At 38.5% G+C, this 17,637-nt stretch overlaps 1 protein-coding gene across 3 annotated transcripts in view; it reads right to left on the bottom strand.

Moving 5' to 3' along the window:
- Window positions 1-17,637, bottom strand: part of HHIP (hedgehog interacting protein) — a 116,649-nt gene that overhangs the window by 20,181 nt on the left and 78,831 nt on the right. For all 3 annotated transcript variants that reach the window (XM_059922549.1, XM_059922548.1, XM_059922547.1), the window contains exons 5-11: window positions 12,453-12,604; window positions 11,900-12,073; window positions 11,129-11,272; window positions 7,234-7,355; window positions 4,831-4,954; window positions 3,754-3,884; window positions 245-326 (exon numbers count right to left, since the gene is read on the bottom strand). In XM_059922549.1, the coding sequence (XP_059778532.1) occupies window positions 245-326; window positions 3,754-3,884; window positions 4,831-4,954; window positions 7,234-7,355; window positions 11,129-11,272; window positions 11,900-12,073; window positions 12,453-12,604 (929 nt within the window). The remainder of the gene's footprint in view (window positions 1-244; window positions 327-3,753; window positions 3,885-4,830; window positions 4,955-7,233; window positions 7,356-11,128; window positions 11,273-11,899; window positions 12,074-12,452; window positions 12,605-17,637) is intronic.

Here is a 17,637-nt window from a genome sequence, read left to right as displayed (position 1 = left end):
GCTTTCAGATGACCACAAAGATGCCATGAACGTGATCGAAATAAGGCCTTTAAAGTTCAGGGTGTTCAAGTCTAGGCCTCAGAGACTGGAACTGAGGGTCTCTCAGGAGAGCACTTAGCAGACGGACAGGGCGGAAATGTTCATCTTTGTTGAGGGCTAATTGCAATTCCATCACTAATTTGAAGGCACTGGAATAACTAAGAGAATATTACTTGACTTAACGGAATATTAAAAAAAACCTCACCTTTTGGGATCTACAATTTTGTAGAGTTTTCCATTGTGAGTCTGGGTCATACTTTTACTACTTGATAGAACGTAAACTTCACCTATGAAGAGAGAAATACAAAAAGTTATTTCACAGTATTACAAAGCCTTACCTTCTGTTGCCCAGCAGATTATTATATATATATAATATGTATGTATATATGTATGTGTATGTATATACATATATTATATATTCATACATCCTCAGAAGATCACTTGCCTGAGTGCATCCAAATTCTGGTCGCTTCTCTCCACATCTCACTATTACTCCAGTGCGAGCAGATATTAATCTCTCACCTGGAAGATGGCAACAGTCTCCTAAACTGATCTCCCTGCTCCTACTCTTATTCTTCTATGTTTATTCTCAACATAACAGCTGCAGGGATTCCTTAAAAGGCAAGTTAGATCATATAAATTGGATCACACTCCTCTGTTTCAATACCCTCCAATGGCATCTAATCTCTCTCCCAGCAAATGTAAGCCCTGACAGTGGCCTACAATGTCCCCCCTTACTGCTCTGACCCCATCTGCAATGTGTCTAGCCTCACTTCCTGACTTTGGACATGCAGGGCAGGTTCCTGTCCCAGCCTCCTGTCTCAGGCCCCTGGTGTCCCAGGCTCCTCTTGCCTCAGCATCTGTCCCAGGTCCTATCTCAGGCTCCTGTCAGTAGACCACCACTAGATGCATTGTTCCCCTTTCAGGTCTGTGCTTAGGTATCATCTTTCTTGACTGTTCTATTTAAAAGTACACTTGTCCCAACTCCTAGCCATCTCTATCCCTCTTTACAACTAGATTTTCCTCCTAAGCACTTATTACCAACTAATGTACAATATATTTTTTTAAAATTATGTTTACTGTCCTCCTTTAGGATGTAAACTTCATGAAAACAGTTTAGATTGTTATCTCTTTATCTGCTCCTGTATCCCCAACTCCTAGAACAGAGCTTTGCACAGAATAGGTGCTCAATAAATAGCTGTAGAATGAGTGTGGAATGGCAAGTTTTATCTTGATTTATTCCACCCAAGATTCAAAGGTTTGGTTACCAAGTTGTTACTGTTAATTGATAATTTGAGGCCAGATGGCATTGGGTACTCCTTTTTAATTTTTAGCTTTTTAAACAAAATACATTAAAATAAATAGCTGGGGGGAGAGAGAGAGAGACCCTTGTGCTCAATCCCAGCTCCATGTCTCTGATTCCTGACGCCAGGCTGTGTTCCTGAAAATGAACTACAACAGATGGCGTACCCTCTTAGGAGAGAACCGCTCTCGTTTATTACCACTCCTTCCATATAATTCAATATATAGAACTGATCATATGAATAGGGAATTAGAAGCTGTATTTATGATTATATGTTTATAAGGCTTTAAAATTTATATTTGATTCTCATTCATGAAATAGGTCTTGATTTAGTCTATATTTCTCTTTTCTACTTTATTATTGTGTATTAAGCACACCCTACTGCTTTCTCACTTCTGGAAAGGATGTTATGGGATTTACATTAAAAACACAGACACAACAGAAAAAATAAAAATGACGTTAAAAAGCAAAGGAATTTAAGTAAAAAAAAATCATATTTATTTCAAGTACTTTATGTAGTTTACCGCAGTTAGTCCTTACAACAAACCCATCCTAATTTTATAGTTAAAAAAACACACACACACACACATAGAAAAAAGACTCTCAACACTTTTTGTTTTAAAAAATGAAAACTCTAACTCACTTTCTTATATGACTCTTAATTAAAAACCAGGGAGGTTTGCATTAAAGAGTGCAAGTATATTTATTTTAAATTATGAAATATACACTATGTTGTTGCTTTTGGACAGTAAGAACTGTATATGCTTCATTTCTTGGTTCTCCTCCTAGCACTGTATTAAGTGTGGACAGATATTTGGATATTTTAATGGGGGTGATGGTAATAGGATGAATGATGTTGAGTCACTGGCAGTAAGGTCTGGGGAAATCAAAATGATTCATCAACATGATTCTAAATACTCATCTCTAACTCTGCCACAAACAATGTGATCCTAATTTATATTTTAAAATCAGAATTTGCCAATGACGTTTAAATTACAATTACAGAAGATTTAAGCGAGAAAAGGTATCTTTCTGGTTCATTTGAATGGGGTAGGAGAATTTCAAGGGAAAATTGAATGCAAGATACTTTCAATGCTAGAACAAGAAAAAGATAGATTGGACTTCTCTTCTTTGAATCCTTATATTCCTGTGGCTTTGAAATCTGTGCGTTGTGTTTCAGGAAACTTGTCTGAGTCCCTTGGTAACCTAAGTGAATGGCATGGATGTGTTTCTGATGAATTCTCTGTTTGATGTAGGAAAACCAAATCTGCGTGTTTAGAGTAAATAATTCTGATTTAGGGACTTCCCTGGTGGCGCAGTGGTTAAGAATCTGCCTGCCATTGCAGGGGACACGAGTTCGAGCCCTGGTCCGGGAAAATCCCACATTCCGCGGAGCTACTAAGCCTGTGCACCACAACTACTGAGCCTGCGCTCTAGAGCCCGCAAGCCACAACTACTGAGCCTGCGAGCCTAGAGCCCATGGTCCGCAACAAGAGAAGCCACCGCAATGAGAAGCCCGCACACCGCAACGAAGAGTAGCCCCTGCTCGCCACAACTAGAGAAAGCCCGCATGCAGTAACAAAGACCCAACACAGCCAAAAATATAAATAAATAAATAAATTTATTTTAAAAATTTAAAAATTATTAATAATCCTGATTTAGAAAGAAACACAACTTTTCTTTCTTAATACCTAGAAATTTATCTCCAAGGCTAAAGGAGCATGGTAGCCATAGTTTATTTGGATATTATTCTTTAAAGGGAATCATTATGAAAACTACATTTATCTCTGAAATTTAAAATTGGTAGCATTTCACCCTTTGATTGGTAACATTCCAATAACAACTTCTTTTTGCTTGTTAAGCTGCATACAGTTTGATAACATACCAACAAATAAATTGTATGTTATCCCGGAGATTATCAATGAGAAGATAATTTCCATTCTGTTGGAAAGCAGATCTACAAAGTCAGATTATCTTGCACAAATTTCATGCCTCGATGGGCAAAAAAATAAGAGATAAAGTGAGATTCAGATTACAACAAATTTTAATTTATTCCAGGAGACATGGATAAGTGCAAAGGTTCAGACAGAGAATATAAACAAATGACTCAGCTGCATCAAAAATATCAGTAGACATTTAAAATTTTCTCTGTCTTCAAAACTCAAAAATTCTCTTTTGTTCCTGACTCCCATTTTTCTGCTTTATTACTTTCATATTTCTGGGGGGGGGATAAGATTTAAAGACCCCCAGAGAAAGTTTATTGGAAGAGAATACTGAATTGGTCATCTTTGCTGTAGATTATATTTCCAACAAATGGAGGATGAGATCGTTATACTTATTTTTCAGAGCAGAACAGAGCCTCTTGGGCAAAGAGTGAGAAGGGAACTTAACAGAAATAGTTTGTACAGTACCTAATTCGTCTTCTCCAAATCCCAAAATGTGACCTGAAAAGTAACCTCTACAGGAACCACCGTTGCCAAGACAGAGTGGTTTTTCTTGCCATTGCTTGGTCACAGGACTTTGCTGGAGGGTTAAGAAATTCCTACAACAAAACATACCAGAAACCTATGATGAAAATATGCTTTTGCCTAAAAAACACAATAAAATGTTTAAAATAAAACTCATAATAAATAATTGTTGTGCCACAGACCTGGCTTCTAAAGGGAAAAATAATATAGCCCATAATGTGTGTGAATACGCCGAAATTCCCATGTGAAGAGAAAGTACTTAAGATAATATTTGGTTTGGAGGCGGGGTACTAAAAGTACCTGAGTCTGAGAAAAGCCCTCCCCTTCATCCAGAGAATGATACTTCCTCTCCAGGACTAGACTCCATGCTGTGCTATTAATCAGAGAGAGGGAAGATCAGGGGGTCAGTACTCTTTTCTAGTTCCTTTCAGCGACCAAGCATATCAGCTCTGCCATATGCCTGAATGCCAGTGACTTGGGGAACAAGATTCTTATTTTGGGTTTCATCACAGAGTTTCTTATAATTATCCACAATGTGACCTCTAAACTTTAGGCTAAAATTCAATTTTGTAGCATTCCTATGAATAGAGACAAACTAAGGTCTGTTGCCAAAAGTCCCAAAAGTCTGGCAAAAGCAAAAATTCTTAGCCTTCCAGATAATTTTTAAAATATTTATACAACTCACGTAAAACCACAGTTTTCAATTTACTCATGATCATGGTAAATTTATGTTAAGGATGAAGAGAAGACTCTAAATAATATGAAATATCTATCTGAAGACCTCTCTGCTCTTAAAAATTATTTTATGAATTGGATCAAGTATGTTTAAAAAGCATGTTTTAGGAAGTTCTTGAATTATCCCACCAAACATGGTGGAACTAAAAGTAAATAATAATATTTATGTGTGTCCCACACCTGACTTCCAAAGGGAGAAAATCATTTGAATATTTTATGATGGTTTGCCCAGTAATCAATGGATATGTCATTTGATCTATCAAACTGTGGTATCAGGAAACCTACCCATTACGATCTCCAAACACGTAGCTTCCGTAAAGTCTTTCCGACTGGCAGCCTCGGTAAACAAATCCACCAACCAAAGGACCATTACTGAATGGCTTGAATTCTAAAAGTGATGGCTCACTTTCTGGAAATAAATAAACATAACATTAGATCAAATGAAATGTATTTTCATAAAGGAAAAGTAATGTAGGCCACACCACAATTATTACAGTAATTTAACTATGAAATGTGTTCCATGATGCGTAAGATGGATCCTTGTTGTAGATAGTTAGTGAAAATAATTACCCCTTTTGCGTAAATATAATGTAATTAAATATAAGGTAAAGGGCTTCCATGCATAGCGGAATGAAATAAAAACACTCTGCAAATGCTTGTTGTTATTATAACTGCCAAGACGTATCAAATTTTCAATGACATTAGAATCTGGATATTTTGCAAAATCATGGACTTTAGAACTAAAATACTTAAAAAAATACTTAATTTTTTAAATATTGAATTTTTTGTAGAAATGCTTCTGCATATGCCTAGTAAACTGAGCCAGACCTCTCAAATTTTATAAAATGTTTAAAAGTTCAAGCTTTAAAGAAAATAAAGGTATGGTACATAAAAGGTCTTCAAAACCACATTTGTTGCATATTTTAAAACACTGTCACTTAGTCAAGTAATATCTTCATTTAAAATGTTTTAAGAGTTTTGTTTATAGAGTCATGTGGTTAACAAAGTCTATTTCAGTCATTCCTTCAGAATTACATGTGGATAGACATGTATCTCAGTCTTTCCAGGCATGTCATTTTGTGCTTGAATACAGGGATGCCAGTTGCAATGGAAAAGATACAAAGTCAGCTGCAAATGAATCTGAAAATTACTTATTATGTACTTAAATAAGTCACTATCAACAGGAAGTATTTTAGGCAAAAGCTTCTGTGGAAAGACAGTAATTCTAAAGTCCTTCCCCCTCCCCATGTGATTATGGTGAATATGATATTATAAAAAGTAGAACAGATATATTTTAAATAACCAGGATACTGAGAGGCAGCGTAACTGAAAGACTAAGGTCATGAACTCTGGAGTCAGGTTCAAATCTAGGTCCTGTCACTTTACGTGGTGTGACAGTCAACCTTTCTGTGTCTCAGTTCCCTCATTTGTACAATGTGGCCAATAAGAGTGCCTACCACATAGGGTTTCTCTGTAAATGAAATGAGTGAAGTTTGCAAAGTGCTTACTGCAGGAGCTGGCATGTAGTAAGCATTGTGGATGTGGTTATTTGGTTTTTTTCCCCTGATTTATCGAGGTATAATTAACAAATAAAATTATATATGTATGTACATATATATATATGTGTGTGTGTGTGTATATATATACACATTGTAAAAGGATTCTGTGGCTGTGTGTTTAATACAGAAATGTAAGGCCATCAATATTGTAACCAGTTTCAGCTGAATCCCAATTAATGTGATTGTAGAATTTAGTTCAATCTACAAATATAGCCAAAATTCCCACAAGCTAGTGACTCATTAGATTTTTTTTCTAACCACATTATTCTTTGGTTTGGCTTTTATAAGATGCACACACACATACATGAATACCTGAAAAAAAATAAAGTAAAATAACTGAATACCACATGAACCAACACAGCTGCTTCATTCCTGGTACTAAGTAAATATCCGTATTGAATGAATAAATAGAAGAAGCAATCAATTTAATAATCTTCATCTACTATATTCCCTGAATCATAATCATATTTGATATATTGTTTCCTCCAAAAGGAGTATACAAAAACACTGAAAAATATTAACTTTACATTTTAATATGTATCTCTAAATACTCTAGTAATCATGTTATTAAAAATAAGATCTAAACATTCCATCTTCATGACTTGGGTAAATAAGTCATGTTTTTATAAGTCTATTACTTTGTTTTCTCTAAAATAAACACCTTTAAAAAATACATTCTTATTTGAAACACTTATAATTTTCCTAATTGCTGAGACTAGTACGTTGGGTATTGAGAAATTTCTTACCTTCAACACTTGATTTTTTCCTCTGTATATAAGATGTTAAGACAAGTTCTCCCTTATATATTAAATAAATAGAAGGTATTCATCTCGATTCTCAGATGAGCAAAATATAAACTGCTAACTTTTGAAGGTCCATTAAATTTTTTGGACCTACAGAGCACCATTCAATCCACGGGAAAGGTAATTACCCAAATGGAACCCCAAGAGCTTGTAAGAGTCACTGGACCTTTAAAAAGTGAGCAATTGATGCCCTCACCATGGTTAGGCCAGTATTTTGATGCTTTCCCAAATGCTCATTTTGCAGAAATCCTTTTCTCTTCAATTAATATACTAAAATAAAACAAAGCCCAAAGTAAAGCCAAATCAACAAATTATGCTCTACTTACCATAATCTTTTCCCTTAATTATCTGTAGGATTCTGGCTGATGATCTGTTCTTTCCGTTGGAGTCTGAACAAAGTATTGTTAAATTGATGTTTATGTCAGTGGGGTGTCGATCCACAGCACATCTGCGACAAAATGGGGGTGATACCCATGAATTCCAACCGGGGTATCTTCTAAGCTCAGACCAGAGATTCCTGACATAGGAATCCTTTGTGGGCTGGCAAGGATCCTATGGGCAATTTAATTTGGAACCTCTAGAAACCACCGAAGGAAACATCCTGTTTGCTTACTCTGCTGAAGTTTAATGATCTCTGGAGTGTATTTTTTAATTTCTCCTGGTATCTACCTCCATCATGAATGTGCACACTGACCTAGAACATTCGTTAGTCTGTTGTTAAGGAATAGCACATGTATAATACACTGGTAAAGTATAAGAGTAAGAAAGGTGGCACCATCAATTCACATCTGCAACACGTGCTACAGAACACTTGGTCCCCAGCTTAACGATGATTCAGCTTTATGACGCTGTGAAAGTAGTACACATTCAGTAGAAACCATACTTCCAATTGCGAATTTTCATCTTTTCCCGGGCTAATGACACGTGGTACAATCCTCTCTCGTGATGCTGGGCAGTGGCAGCTGCAGCTCCCACCAGCCACTCTGTCACGAGGGGAAACAACGATACACTGACACCGATTCTGCATCCCCACAACCATTCTGCTTTCCACTTTCAGTACAGTACTCAATAAATGCCATGAGCTATTCAACATCAAACAGGCTCTGTGTTAGAAGACTGTGCCCAACTGTAGGCCGGTGTGAGTGTTCTGAGCACGTTTAAGGTGGGCTAGACTAAGCTATGATGTTCGGTAGGTGAGGACCATTAAGTGCATTTTCGACTTAACGGTATTTTCAACTGCCGATGGCTTCATCGGGACTTAACCCCATCATAAGTCACGGATAACCTGTAATAGTTATAGTATTAGTTTTGTGTTTCTTACATAGAATCACTACGTTCTAAAGTGTGGGCTGCTCTAACGAAGGAAAGCATGCACTCCAGTTCAAGGAATAAAATAAAGCTGATCCCCACAACCATTGAGGTCTTTCACGTGGATTCTGACTTTGTGTTCACCCCCCAATCTGGGGCCAGAATATTTCTGTGACTTAAGCCACTGACGGTAAAGTCCATGGGGATAGGGACCACTTCTGACCTCATTATCACTGTATTTCTACTCCTTAGTTCAAACCCAGGAATACAAGAGGGGCTCAATATTTGTTGAATGTTTAAGCCAGTGAGTGACTAGGTATGGGAGTTTGGGTTGGGGGAAGAATGAAGTTGAATAACATTTTTGAAGTTCTTACAAATTTGGAAAACAGTCTTGCACTGTTTTTAGGTTTCTCAAGCTTGGCATTATTGACATTTGGGGCCAGATATTTCTTTCTTTTGGGGGGAAGCGGGGGTTGTTCTGAGCATTATAAGCTATTTAGCGGCATCTCTGACCTCCATACACTCAATGTAGCATGATCTCCTCCTTCCAATCTGTGAAAACCAAAAATGCTTCTAGATATTGCCAAATGTCCTCTGGGGGCAAAATCATCCCATTGAGAATCACTGTTTTAGGCCAATAAAATAGACTAATGAAAAAAACAAAATCACTGGGGCTATTAAATAAATTACAAAATTAAAAAAATAATCTGAGAGTAGATTCTGGGGCTTAAGAGACATAAGAGTCATATGCAGCAATTATTAAGCAACAACAACAGTGAAACAAAACCTGTTGGCTCCAAATGATCCTATTCATATTAGCCTGACCTGCCAAAGGTGGGTTAGTGGTTCTGTGGCCACAGTCACTTTCTTGTCCTCATTAATTCAATGATTCGCAGGATACAATGTCTGGCAGGGATCCTGACACAGACCTGCTGTGACTTAAGGTGGAACCAAGTCCATACAGGGTGAGAAATTTTTCCTGTACTGCTTTTCTTTTGAAAATGGAGAAACTATGACCGAAAAAGGTTTGTGTTTCTAACAAAGAAAGAGCAAAGAGAAATTTGGCCAGGTCTCCCAAAGGTGGAGTTGCTGGAGACCATGAGGTCTAGCTCTGACTGAATATCAAGTCCACCAAGAACCACTTGGCCTTTGCCTTTTTAACCTTTAGTCTCATATAAAAAAGAGCACAGACAGTGAAACTTCTCAGTATGATACTATAAGGATGGATCCATGTCATTATACATGTGTCCAAACCCATAGGATGTACAACCCTAGGAGGGAACCCGAATGTAAACTATGGTCTTTGGGTGGTAATGATGTGTCAGTGTAGGGTCATCAATTGTAACAAATGTACCACTTGGGTGGGGGAGGTTATGTATGTGAGGTGGCAGGGAAATCTCTGTGCTTTCTGCTCCATTTTGCTGTGAACTGAAAACTGATCTAAAGATTAAGGTCTTTAAAAAAAAGGCGGGGGGAGGTGCCCGATGCCAGCTACCTCAGAGTGCTGGCTGACAGTCATCAATCAGATGAGGGGCACATGATACGTGGTTTGCTACTCTGCACCAAGGTGCTTAGTAAAAGCCAGCTTTACTTTTAGCCAATAATGATTTTAGCTTCCTTTCTGCTTTATTAAATCCTCCTTTGCTTGAAGTACTCTTGGAGGGAGGCAGACTGTTCAGCCCTCTACCGTGGGAAGAGGTAAGATTCCACAGCACGGGGATCCTGCCACACGTAAGGTCTGTAAGGCACCTCGCCCTGTGTTTTCACACTGAGGGTCGGGACCCCCCGGGAAGGTTGCATGAAGCCTCCAGTGGGATTGTGGTGACTCAGGCTGCTCGACTTCAAAGTGCTGCTTTGTGGTGGTATCTGCCGGTTCTGAGCTCTAGGAATGGAATGTGACCGTTTCATCCACATCCTGAAGCCACCTTAAGTAGTCCCTGTCGCCCAGATTTTAAGATCTGCTGAGATGCCAAAAAGGAAATGAACTGTAGACTTGGACTTTGATGGAGGGGAGATGAAGGGCAGGAGGGATTATAAAAAGAAAAAGTTCGACAAATACTCACCTTGCACGTAGTGAACACTCAATAAATATTAAATAGCAATAATAACTAGTAAATGAATAAATGTGGCCAGATACCCCTTAGTATGAATAACAGACCACAGATTAGATAAAGCTTTCACCATAGAATTGCTATATTACACTTCCTAGCATTTTTCAAGTATACCCCAAATTTCTCATTCTACATTCTTCTTAGCGGTCCTTTCTTTATGGTTCATTGTAGTAAACGGTCAATCTGAATTCCTTTAGTATTTGTAATTTCTTTCAAGTAAAAAAATGTTAACATTTAGCTCAATTCCTTCCAAATGACACTGCGTCATCATCTGTTAAGTGAAGCTATGATAATAAGAACCATAATTTATTTCAAATCCATCACGTCTGTCAGATACTCTATTTGATTCTTCACTTATAGATCTGTATTTAATCATTACAGCATCCTTGCAAGGTGGCTATTACCATCCTCACTGAATGTATTTATAAGGAAATGAACATTTAGAGCAGTTTAAGGAGACCAAGTTTATTATCTGTCTGAATTGTTCAGATTGAAGTCTTCATCCTGACACCCGTCCACCAGTGTTTATCCAATAATAACTCTCCAAAATGTTAAGGCGATATTTCTCTGTGAACTTGTCCTCTGCCTTGTCTAATCTGCCTTCTCCATCTGCTTCACACATTAATAGAAGAAAGAGGGCAAAATACTGGGTAAGATAAGATAATGAACCAGTGTAATTTGAGAGGCATAACCTTGGATACCACTCTTGGCTGCTCCGCGCCGGGAAACCCTCTTTCTTTCCCCACTTTGCGAATCCCGGCCCTGCTGTAAGGCGGGAGAGAGGACGGGCTTGTGTTCTCACCTGCCTGGATCGTGGAGGCCGTGGGCAAACACTTCCGGGGGCTGGTTGGTGCTGTTGAAGTGCGGGTTGCTCCTGGGTATGGAATAAGGCACGTGGCACATGGCAGTATCCACGTCCAGCCGGAGCACGGAGCCTGTGAAGTCGCTGAGGAATGGGAGGACAACGTGAGTGCCTTCCGTTTTTGTTACGTATTGCACCTACACTCAATGCAGGGGAGTTGCCCTATGGCTAAAAAAACCACCCCCCGCCCCCCACTGGAGACAAAATTATCAAAGTTCCAAATTCCATATCGTGGCAAATGAAACCAGAGGCAGTTTGGTTCCAGACAAGTGGCAGCACCGAGACACAGCTCGACAGTGGCTGAAGGCTGCAGCATTCATTGGTGGTGCGCCGCTTTTGGCATCCGTCCTCTAAAATTTTTTTTTTTTTTTTTTTTTTTTTTGCCAAACCACGTTCTTAACGTCCCCCAGGAAGCTCCGCTGGACAATGTTGGTCCATTAGGTAGAGTGTCGAAGGCAGCAGGTGTGTGCAGGGCAGCTACTGCACAAACCCCACAGCAGGAACTCGTTTTAGGACATCTCAGTAGAGCGACTTTCAAAAATATTATAACAGCATATTTATTTGAATTCCTCTTCATGTTATAAATGCAGATGCTGATAATAAAAGTTGACTATTTAACCAAGGTGATATAATTCAAAGACATAAGTGATATAACTCACTTAAAACATTTTACCATCAAGGGGCACCTGTGTTTTTGTGTGATTTTTTTACCTTAACCCATCCATTTCTTCCATATCATCCAGAGTGATCATCCCGTCACCGAGGATTATGTACAGAAAGCCGTCAGGACCGAAGAGCAGCTGTCCTCCCAGATGCTTTCTGTGGAGTTCTGCGACTTCAAGAAACACTCGGGCTGTTCTCAGATCAACCTGATGGGGATTTTTTCTACGTGGTGGGGAGGAAACAAACCATGATTGTGAAAGATGTAAGGTGAACCCACAGAAAGTAAATAGGGCACAGAGGGGGAAGCAAACACGTGGCATGTAAATAAGCAAACATACTGAAAATGTAGCCAATAAAAATTACTGAAAAATTACGTTAGCCTCTAGGTTTCCAAAGTGGCATTTAAGTTGAAAGAGAATTGTGGAAAAGTGCCAAAGCTACCATTTTTCGCAATTTTCCTTAAAGACACACACGGGATTTTTAAGCCAGATGGAGATTGGGGTTTAATTATTGCCACCTGATGGTTAATTATTTGTAACTTCTAAACAAAAAATTATAAAGAGATAATGAGAAAATAAGGTTACATGTCTTTTACTGGTACCTGGATACTGTGTATTCCACAACTCTGAGAATATGGTCATGAGGCCCCATAGCCCACCGCTCTTGGTTGGTGGTATAAGACACATAGAGCTTTCCATTTTTCTTGTAATTGGGATGGAATGCAAGGCTTAGTAGTCCTCTTTCATCTCCTCCCTGCAGTCAAATGAAAAACACAAAGAATTGTGAAGTTAATTATGTTCTTTATTGTGTTTCAACTGGAACCCCCAAAAGAGTCTCTTTCTTTCTCCTGGATAATCTTTGCCCAAACTCTTTTCTTTTCTTCCTTGCCTACTGCACAAAAAGGATTATAAAACATTTCACTTTGCGGAACTCTTTAAGGGTTAGAACAAGACAATTGTCTTGTGTGGTTATCTATGCGCAAGACCCTTACACCACTTTTGTCAAGTGATTTGTGTATGTAATCTGGGGAAGCTAGGAAGACAAGTTTAAGTGCTGTGAAGAATTCTTTGCTGGGTTACTAGGTTGCCTGTAGTTCACAGAAGACAAATAAAAAGGTTCATAATCAGCAGTGACTTCTAATCCAAGTCTCCAAAACCTAAAACACAGTGTGGGCTGCCAACTCCCACTGTCTTGGCAATCTGTTTAGAAAACAGTTAAATTGCTTGTGTAATATGTAAACCTTTGTTTTACCCTGGAGGCATCTACATCAGTTGTCACAACCGTGGTGGTCTGTTCATCATAGCTAGGTAATAAGCAGCCTTGGCCTCTCTACATGGAAATGAGGTATTTTTACATATATCCCTTCGCTGCCTGGAGTTTTTTTCCTTATAGAAAAATGGAGAAATGAAAGGAGAGCTAAAAGCCAGGGCTGGGATGGGGGTGGGAGAAATCCTAGAGAGGAAAGGAGACACTAGGAAATAAAAGAAAAATCCCAAACAACCTTCTTTTGTTATTGTATGAATGTCAAGAATTGTATACATTAGGCATGCCAAATGCTGTAACAATTAAAACATCATCGTGTGCTTAAATAGAAAGGCATTTTATCTTTATTTTCTGCTAATTCAGCTCGATGAAACTCAATATGGTCTTAGCATTTGTTTTATCCCACAAGTAGTCTAGGAATTTCTATAATGAAATCAAAGTATCTAAAATTATCTAGATCAGAGACTTCAAGTTCATATTCTGGTGAGCCAAGGAGCACTTCCTCTGTACTCTGCTGAGTTATGCACAGCGGCGAAAAATGTGGCAGAAACCGAAGGTTGCGACTGCCGCTAGGACATCACCTTATACACGCTGTTTCATTCAACAGCACAACATTCTTATGGCAAAAAGCTGTAAGTTACTCCTTAGAAGCGTTAGAGGAAAAAAAGTCTCTAATACTGCCATTTCTTCACAAGGCTGTGCTCAATCAAGGAAACGCTCTCCTGCCTCTGTCCCCCAGAATAGCATGTGTTACTAACAAAGCACAGAACTGTTTGTAGTTTGTGTGCTACAAGGATTTGTGAATTTAAAGCTTTAGGCATAAAAGTTCACTTTTAATAAACACTGTTTTTTATTTCCCAGATTAGAGAAAAACTGCTTTCAGAGGTATGCCATCCAAAGCGGAAAACATCCAACCTTTAAGAGTGTGTAAATAATAAAGTGGATGCAAATATCCCAGACCTACCACATTATTATTCAAATGTCAAAAAAGGCAGCCTCTTCATTTGCATATCACGACATGATTAATTTTAAGCACAAGAACAAGAAGGGTAAGTCTCTATGACTAGGATTTATGAATGAGCCTTGTTTTTTTGGGTCATCTTGTTATGATGATTTTAATATTGACTCAACATTGCTGTTTTTCTTCTTATATCTTCAGTAAATAAACATCTCTTGCCTTTCTTATGAGATATTGAAAACAGGGATGTATAACTAAGATTCGATTGTAGAAAAGCCACTGCACATGTAAACCTCCTTGATAGATGTGTAAGGAGGCCTAGGGGTGGGATTTAGTTTGTGATTAATTCCTCTCCGCATATATTTCCCTCTAAAGCTGTGAATGCAGGGTCAGTACTGCAAACCCACTTCACAAATGTTTGCGTTCCACTATAAGAAGTCTTTTGTTGAAAGTAGTTCTTTTGTAGTTTTTAATCAAATCATCTGAAAGACAATTTGAGCTGGCTAGCAACATCGTTTAAAACTGTGCTGGTTGCTTTTCGGGAATTAGGAACGTAGAATTCATGCACTGTAGAGAGACAGATGGGAAAAGAGATTGAAATAAATCCACAAGCGATAGAAGACAGTCGTTTACCTTCAAGATTCACCTATCACACGAATGAATTTAGAGGGACATCACTGACTTTTATTAAAGGGCCAAATATGGAAACAGAATGAGACATCTGAATGACAAGAATATAAATCAAAAAAGTCATTTTAAAATGTCCTGAATTTTTCAGGTTATAGGATTTACATCTGTGTAATCATTACACGTGATTTCATTTTTTTAAAGTCAACTTCCAGGTGTGAAGTAGTGTTCTGGGTGGTTTAGAAACATGACTAATGACAAGTCATTTCAGAGAAATACTCACTTTCATAACTATATTGATGAAAAAATTTAACGTTCTACATGTAAATATCCTAGAGTGTCTCTCGAAACTAGCTTTTAAAATTATATCGTATAACACAACTCTTAAATGCTCAGAGATTGGGAAGGAAGGATATATGACTGCTGTCAGGAGATTTAGCTTGAATTAGCCTGCAAGTTATGCTGTCCATTTAAAGTATGTTCCTGACAAATCATAAAGATGGAGAAGTATGTCCAAAATGTTTTCCTTAGTCATGTGAGAAGCAGCAATGTGTCCAAATATTCACATTATACTTTGTACTTTGTTACTAATACCGATAGCTTTGTGTACACATCGTGCTTCTGGGAGCGTACATCACTGCCTGAACCAAATGGGCAACAAGTAATTTACAAGCAATACTTTCGGGTTTCTTCTGTTTGCCTAACGCTTTTTTTCTTTTTTTTTCCAAAGAAGGTTTAACTTTGGACCAGGGTCAGAGGCCATAATGCCAGAACCACCACTAGACATTTGAGGCTTCCAGACCCTCTGTGGTGGCTTCAACCCTAGTCTTCACGGGCACATGGCCGCCTGACAGCCTGCGTGTTGCCCCTGGAGTCAGGACTGGACCAGCAGCCCAGCTCTCCCAGGCTCAGCAGAAAGCCCTTGTGTCAACGTTAGACTGTCTTCTTATTCCTTCCCATCCTTTCCCCGCGTTATGTGTAGCTTTATGGAATTGAAACCATGCCCTTCTTCCAGAAATGTCAAATTACTGAATTGTTTCTGCTGAGCATCTGGGGAGAATGAACCTCTAGTGAATTTAATTAGTTCAGCCAAGCTGTCTTAAAAGGGAGACAGACACATTCGTAGAACGGCAAATGGAAGATCTGCGGTGCGGGGAGCCACACCTTTCAAAAAGACACCGACTTCTGACATCATACTTTTGAAAACGGTTAACCCAATGTCCAAAATGTTGTCCTTAGTCATGTGAGAAGCAGCAATGTGTCCAAATATTCACATTATACTTTGTACTTTGTTACTAATACCGATAATTGTGCGTGCACATCGTGCTTCTGGGAGCGTATATCACTGCCTGAACCAAATGGGCAACAAGTAATTTACAAGCAATACTTTAGGGTTGCCTCTGTTTGGGTAATGCTTTTTTTCTTTTTTTTTTCAAGCTCACTGACTGAAGCCTAAACCAAGCATCATCGTAGGCTACCATGAGCCCCTCTCTTCCCTGTGCTCAGCCCTCTCAATACCACATCAACTTCTGGACAGCCCCTCACCAAGCACCAATGACTCCTCAAAATCAGGTAGCTGAATGATTTGAAAATAATGTCCCTCTACACTTTGGAACCTTGAGATTAACCCAGGTTTCAGAGTAAATCATAAAACCCTCCTTAGGGACTTTTAATAAGTAGTTAACTGCCGTTCTAATTCTCATTCAGCTCTCAGGAACAATTTCACAGGGTCAGCAGAAAAGAGACAAAACCCCAAAACAAAGAGTACTGATGACTTTCACGTAAGTACAAGATCAGATCTAGTCCTATAGTTTTGAGATAAACTCTTCCCTGGTGAACACATGGACGTTCTAACCAATTGACTACGAATATTCCTCTTTGAAGAAAATGAAGCATCTATTGAAAAACACAGAGAATCATAAGGTGATTGTAACAAGAAGTATGTTTTTCTTTTTTAAGAGAAATTGTGGGGCATGGCCTTTCATTATGATATTTTAAAGAAAACACTCCAGTGTGTTCATACTTTCAATGCGGTTAAAGTTAATTTTTTCTGACTTCCAACTTCTTTAAAATTTGCCTTAATATATATACATTTTTTTTCATTCCTGTGCCTTCATATGTCATATTTGGCAATTGACTTGTGTCTTTTAGGAAACAGGACTGGGTAGCACTGAGCTGGGAGCACCATTTCTCATTTTTCCATAGTTTGCTTAGTGACCCTTTGGCAAGTGACTGGCTTCAAGTTCAGTGATCTAGACAACAGCCTTATGGTATAGAGAAAGCAAGGAAACATAGATTAAAGTAACTAATGCACTGCTAAATTCAAGATATTCCTTGTTACCCCCTTGTCAAAACAATTGTGTATTTAACATTCATTCGACAAATATTTATTGAATACCCACTACGTGTTAGGCATTGTACTTGGCACCAGGGATAAGACAATCAGTGAGAACCAATTCCTGCCCTCCAGGAACTTACCCATGGAAGCAGATAACAAAGTAAGTTTTCAGTTGTTTCATTCCTCCCATAACTGCTTTATGATGCTGATTTGGGGTGAGGGTATTTAAACAGTGCTACACTATTAGAAATATGTATGGCCCAAACACAAGTATTAAGGAGAGTAAATACCAACTCTGGGTAACTTCTGACACCGTATCACTGAGGTTTCTCCACTGTAAAACTTGGTAAGAAAAAGAAAAAAAATCTTGGTTTTATAACAGATGAATTATTAATTGTCATTTACTAATTGTCATTTACACGTCTATGTTTCACTGGCACACTCTCAGGAGAGGAACAAGGGGACTTGGAAACCAATGTGGGCCCCTCCTAGTGCAAACCTGTGCTTCTTAGACTGGAACCTTTTGCTGTTTAGAAATGACAGATAGGTTTGTTTGAGAATTATTAGCTCAGATACAATAGCAGGTGTATTGGTTTTCTC

The sequence above is a fragment of the Balaenoptera ricei genome, chromosome 5 (genome assembly GCF_028023285.1).
Source record: "Balaenoptera ricei isolate mBalRic1 chromosome 5, mBalRic1.hap2, whole genome shotgun sequence".
Lineage (NCBI taxonomy): Eukaryota > Metazoa > Chordata > Mammalia > Artiodactyla > Balaenopteridae > Balaenoptera > Balaenoptera ricei.
This window is presented reverse-complemented; position numbering and strand designations above follow the sequence as displayed.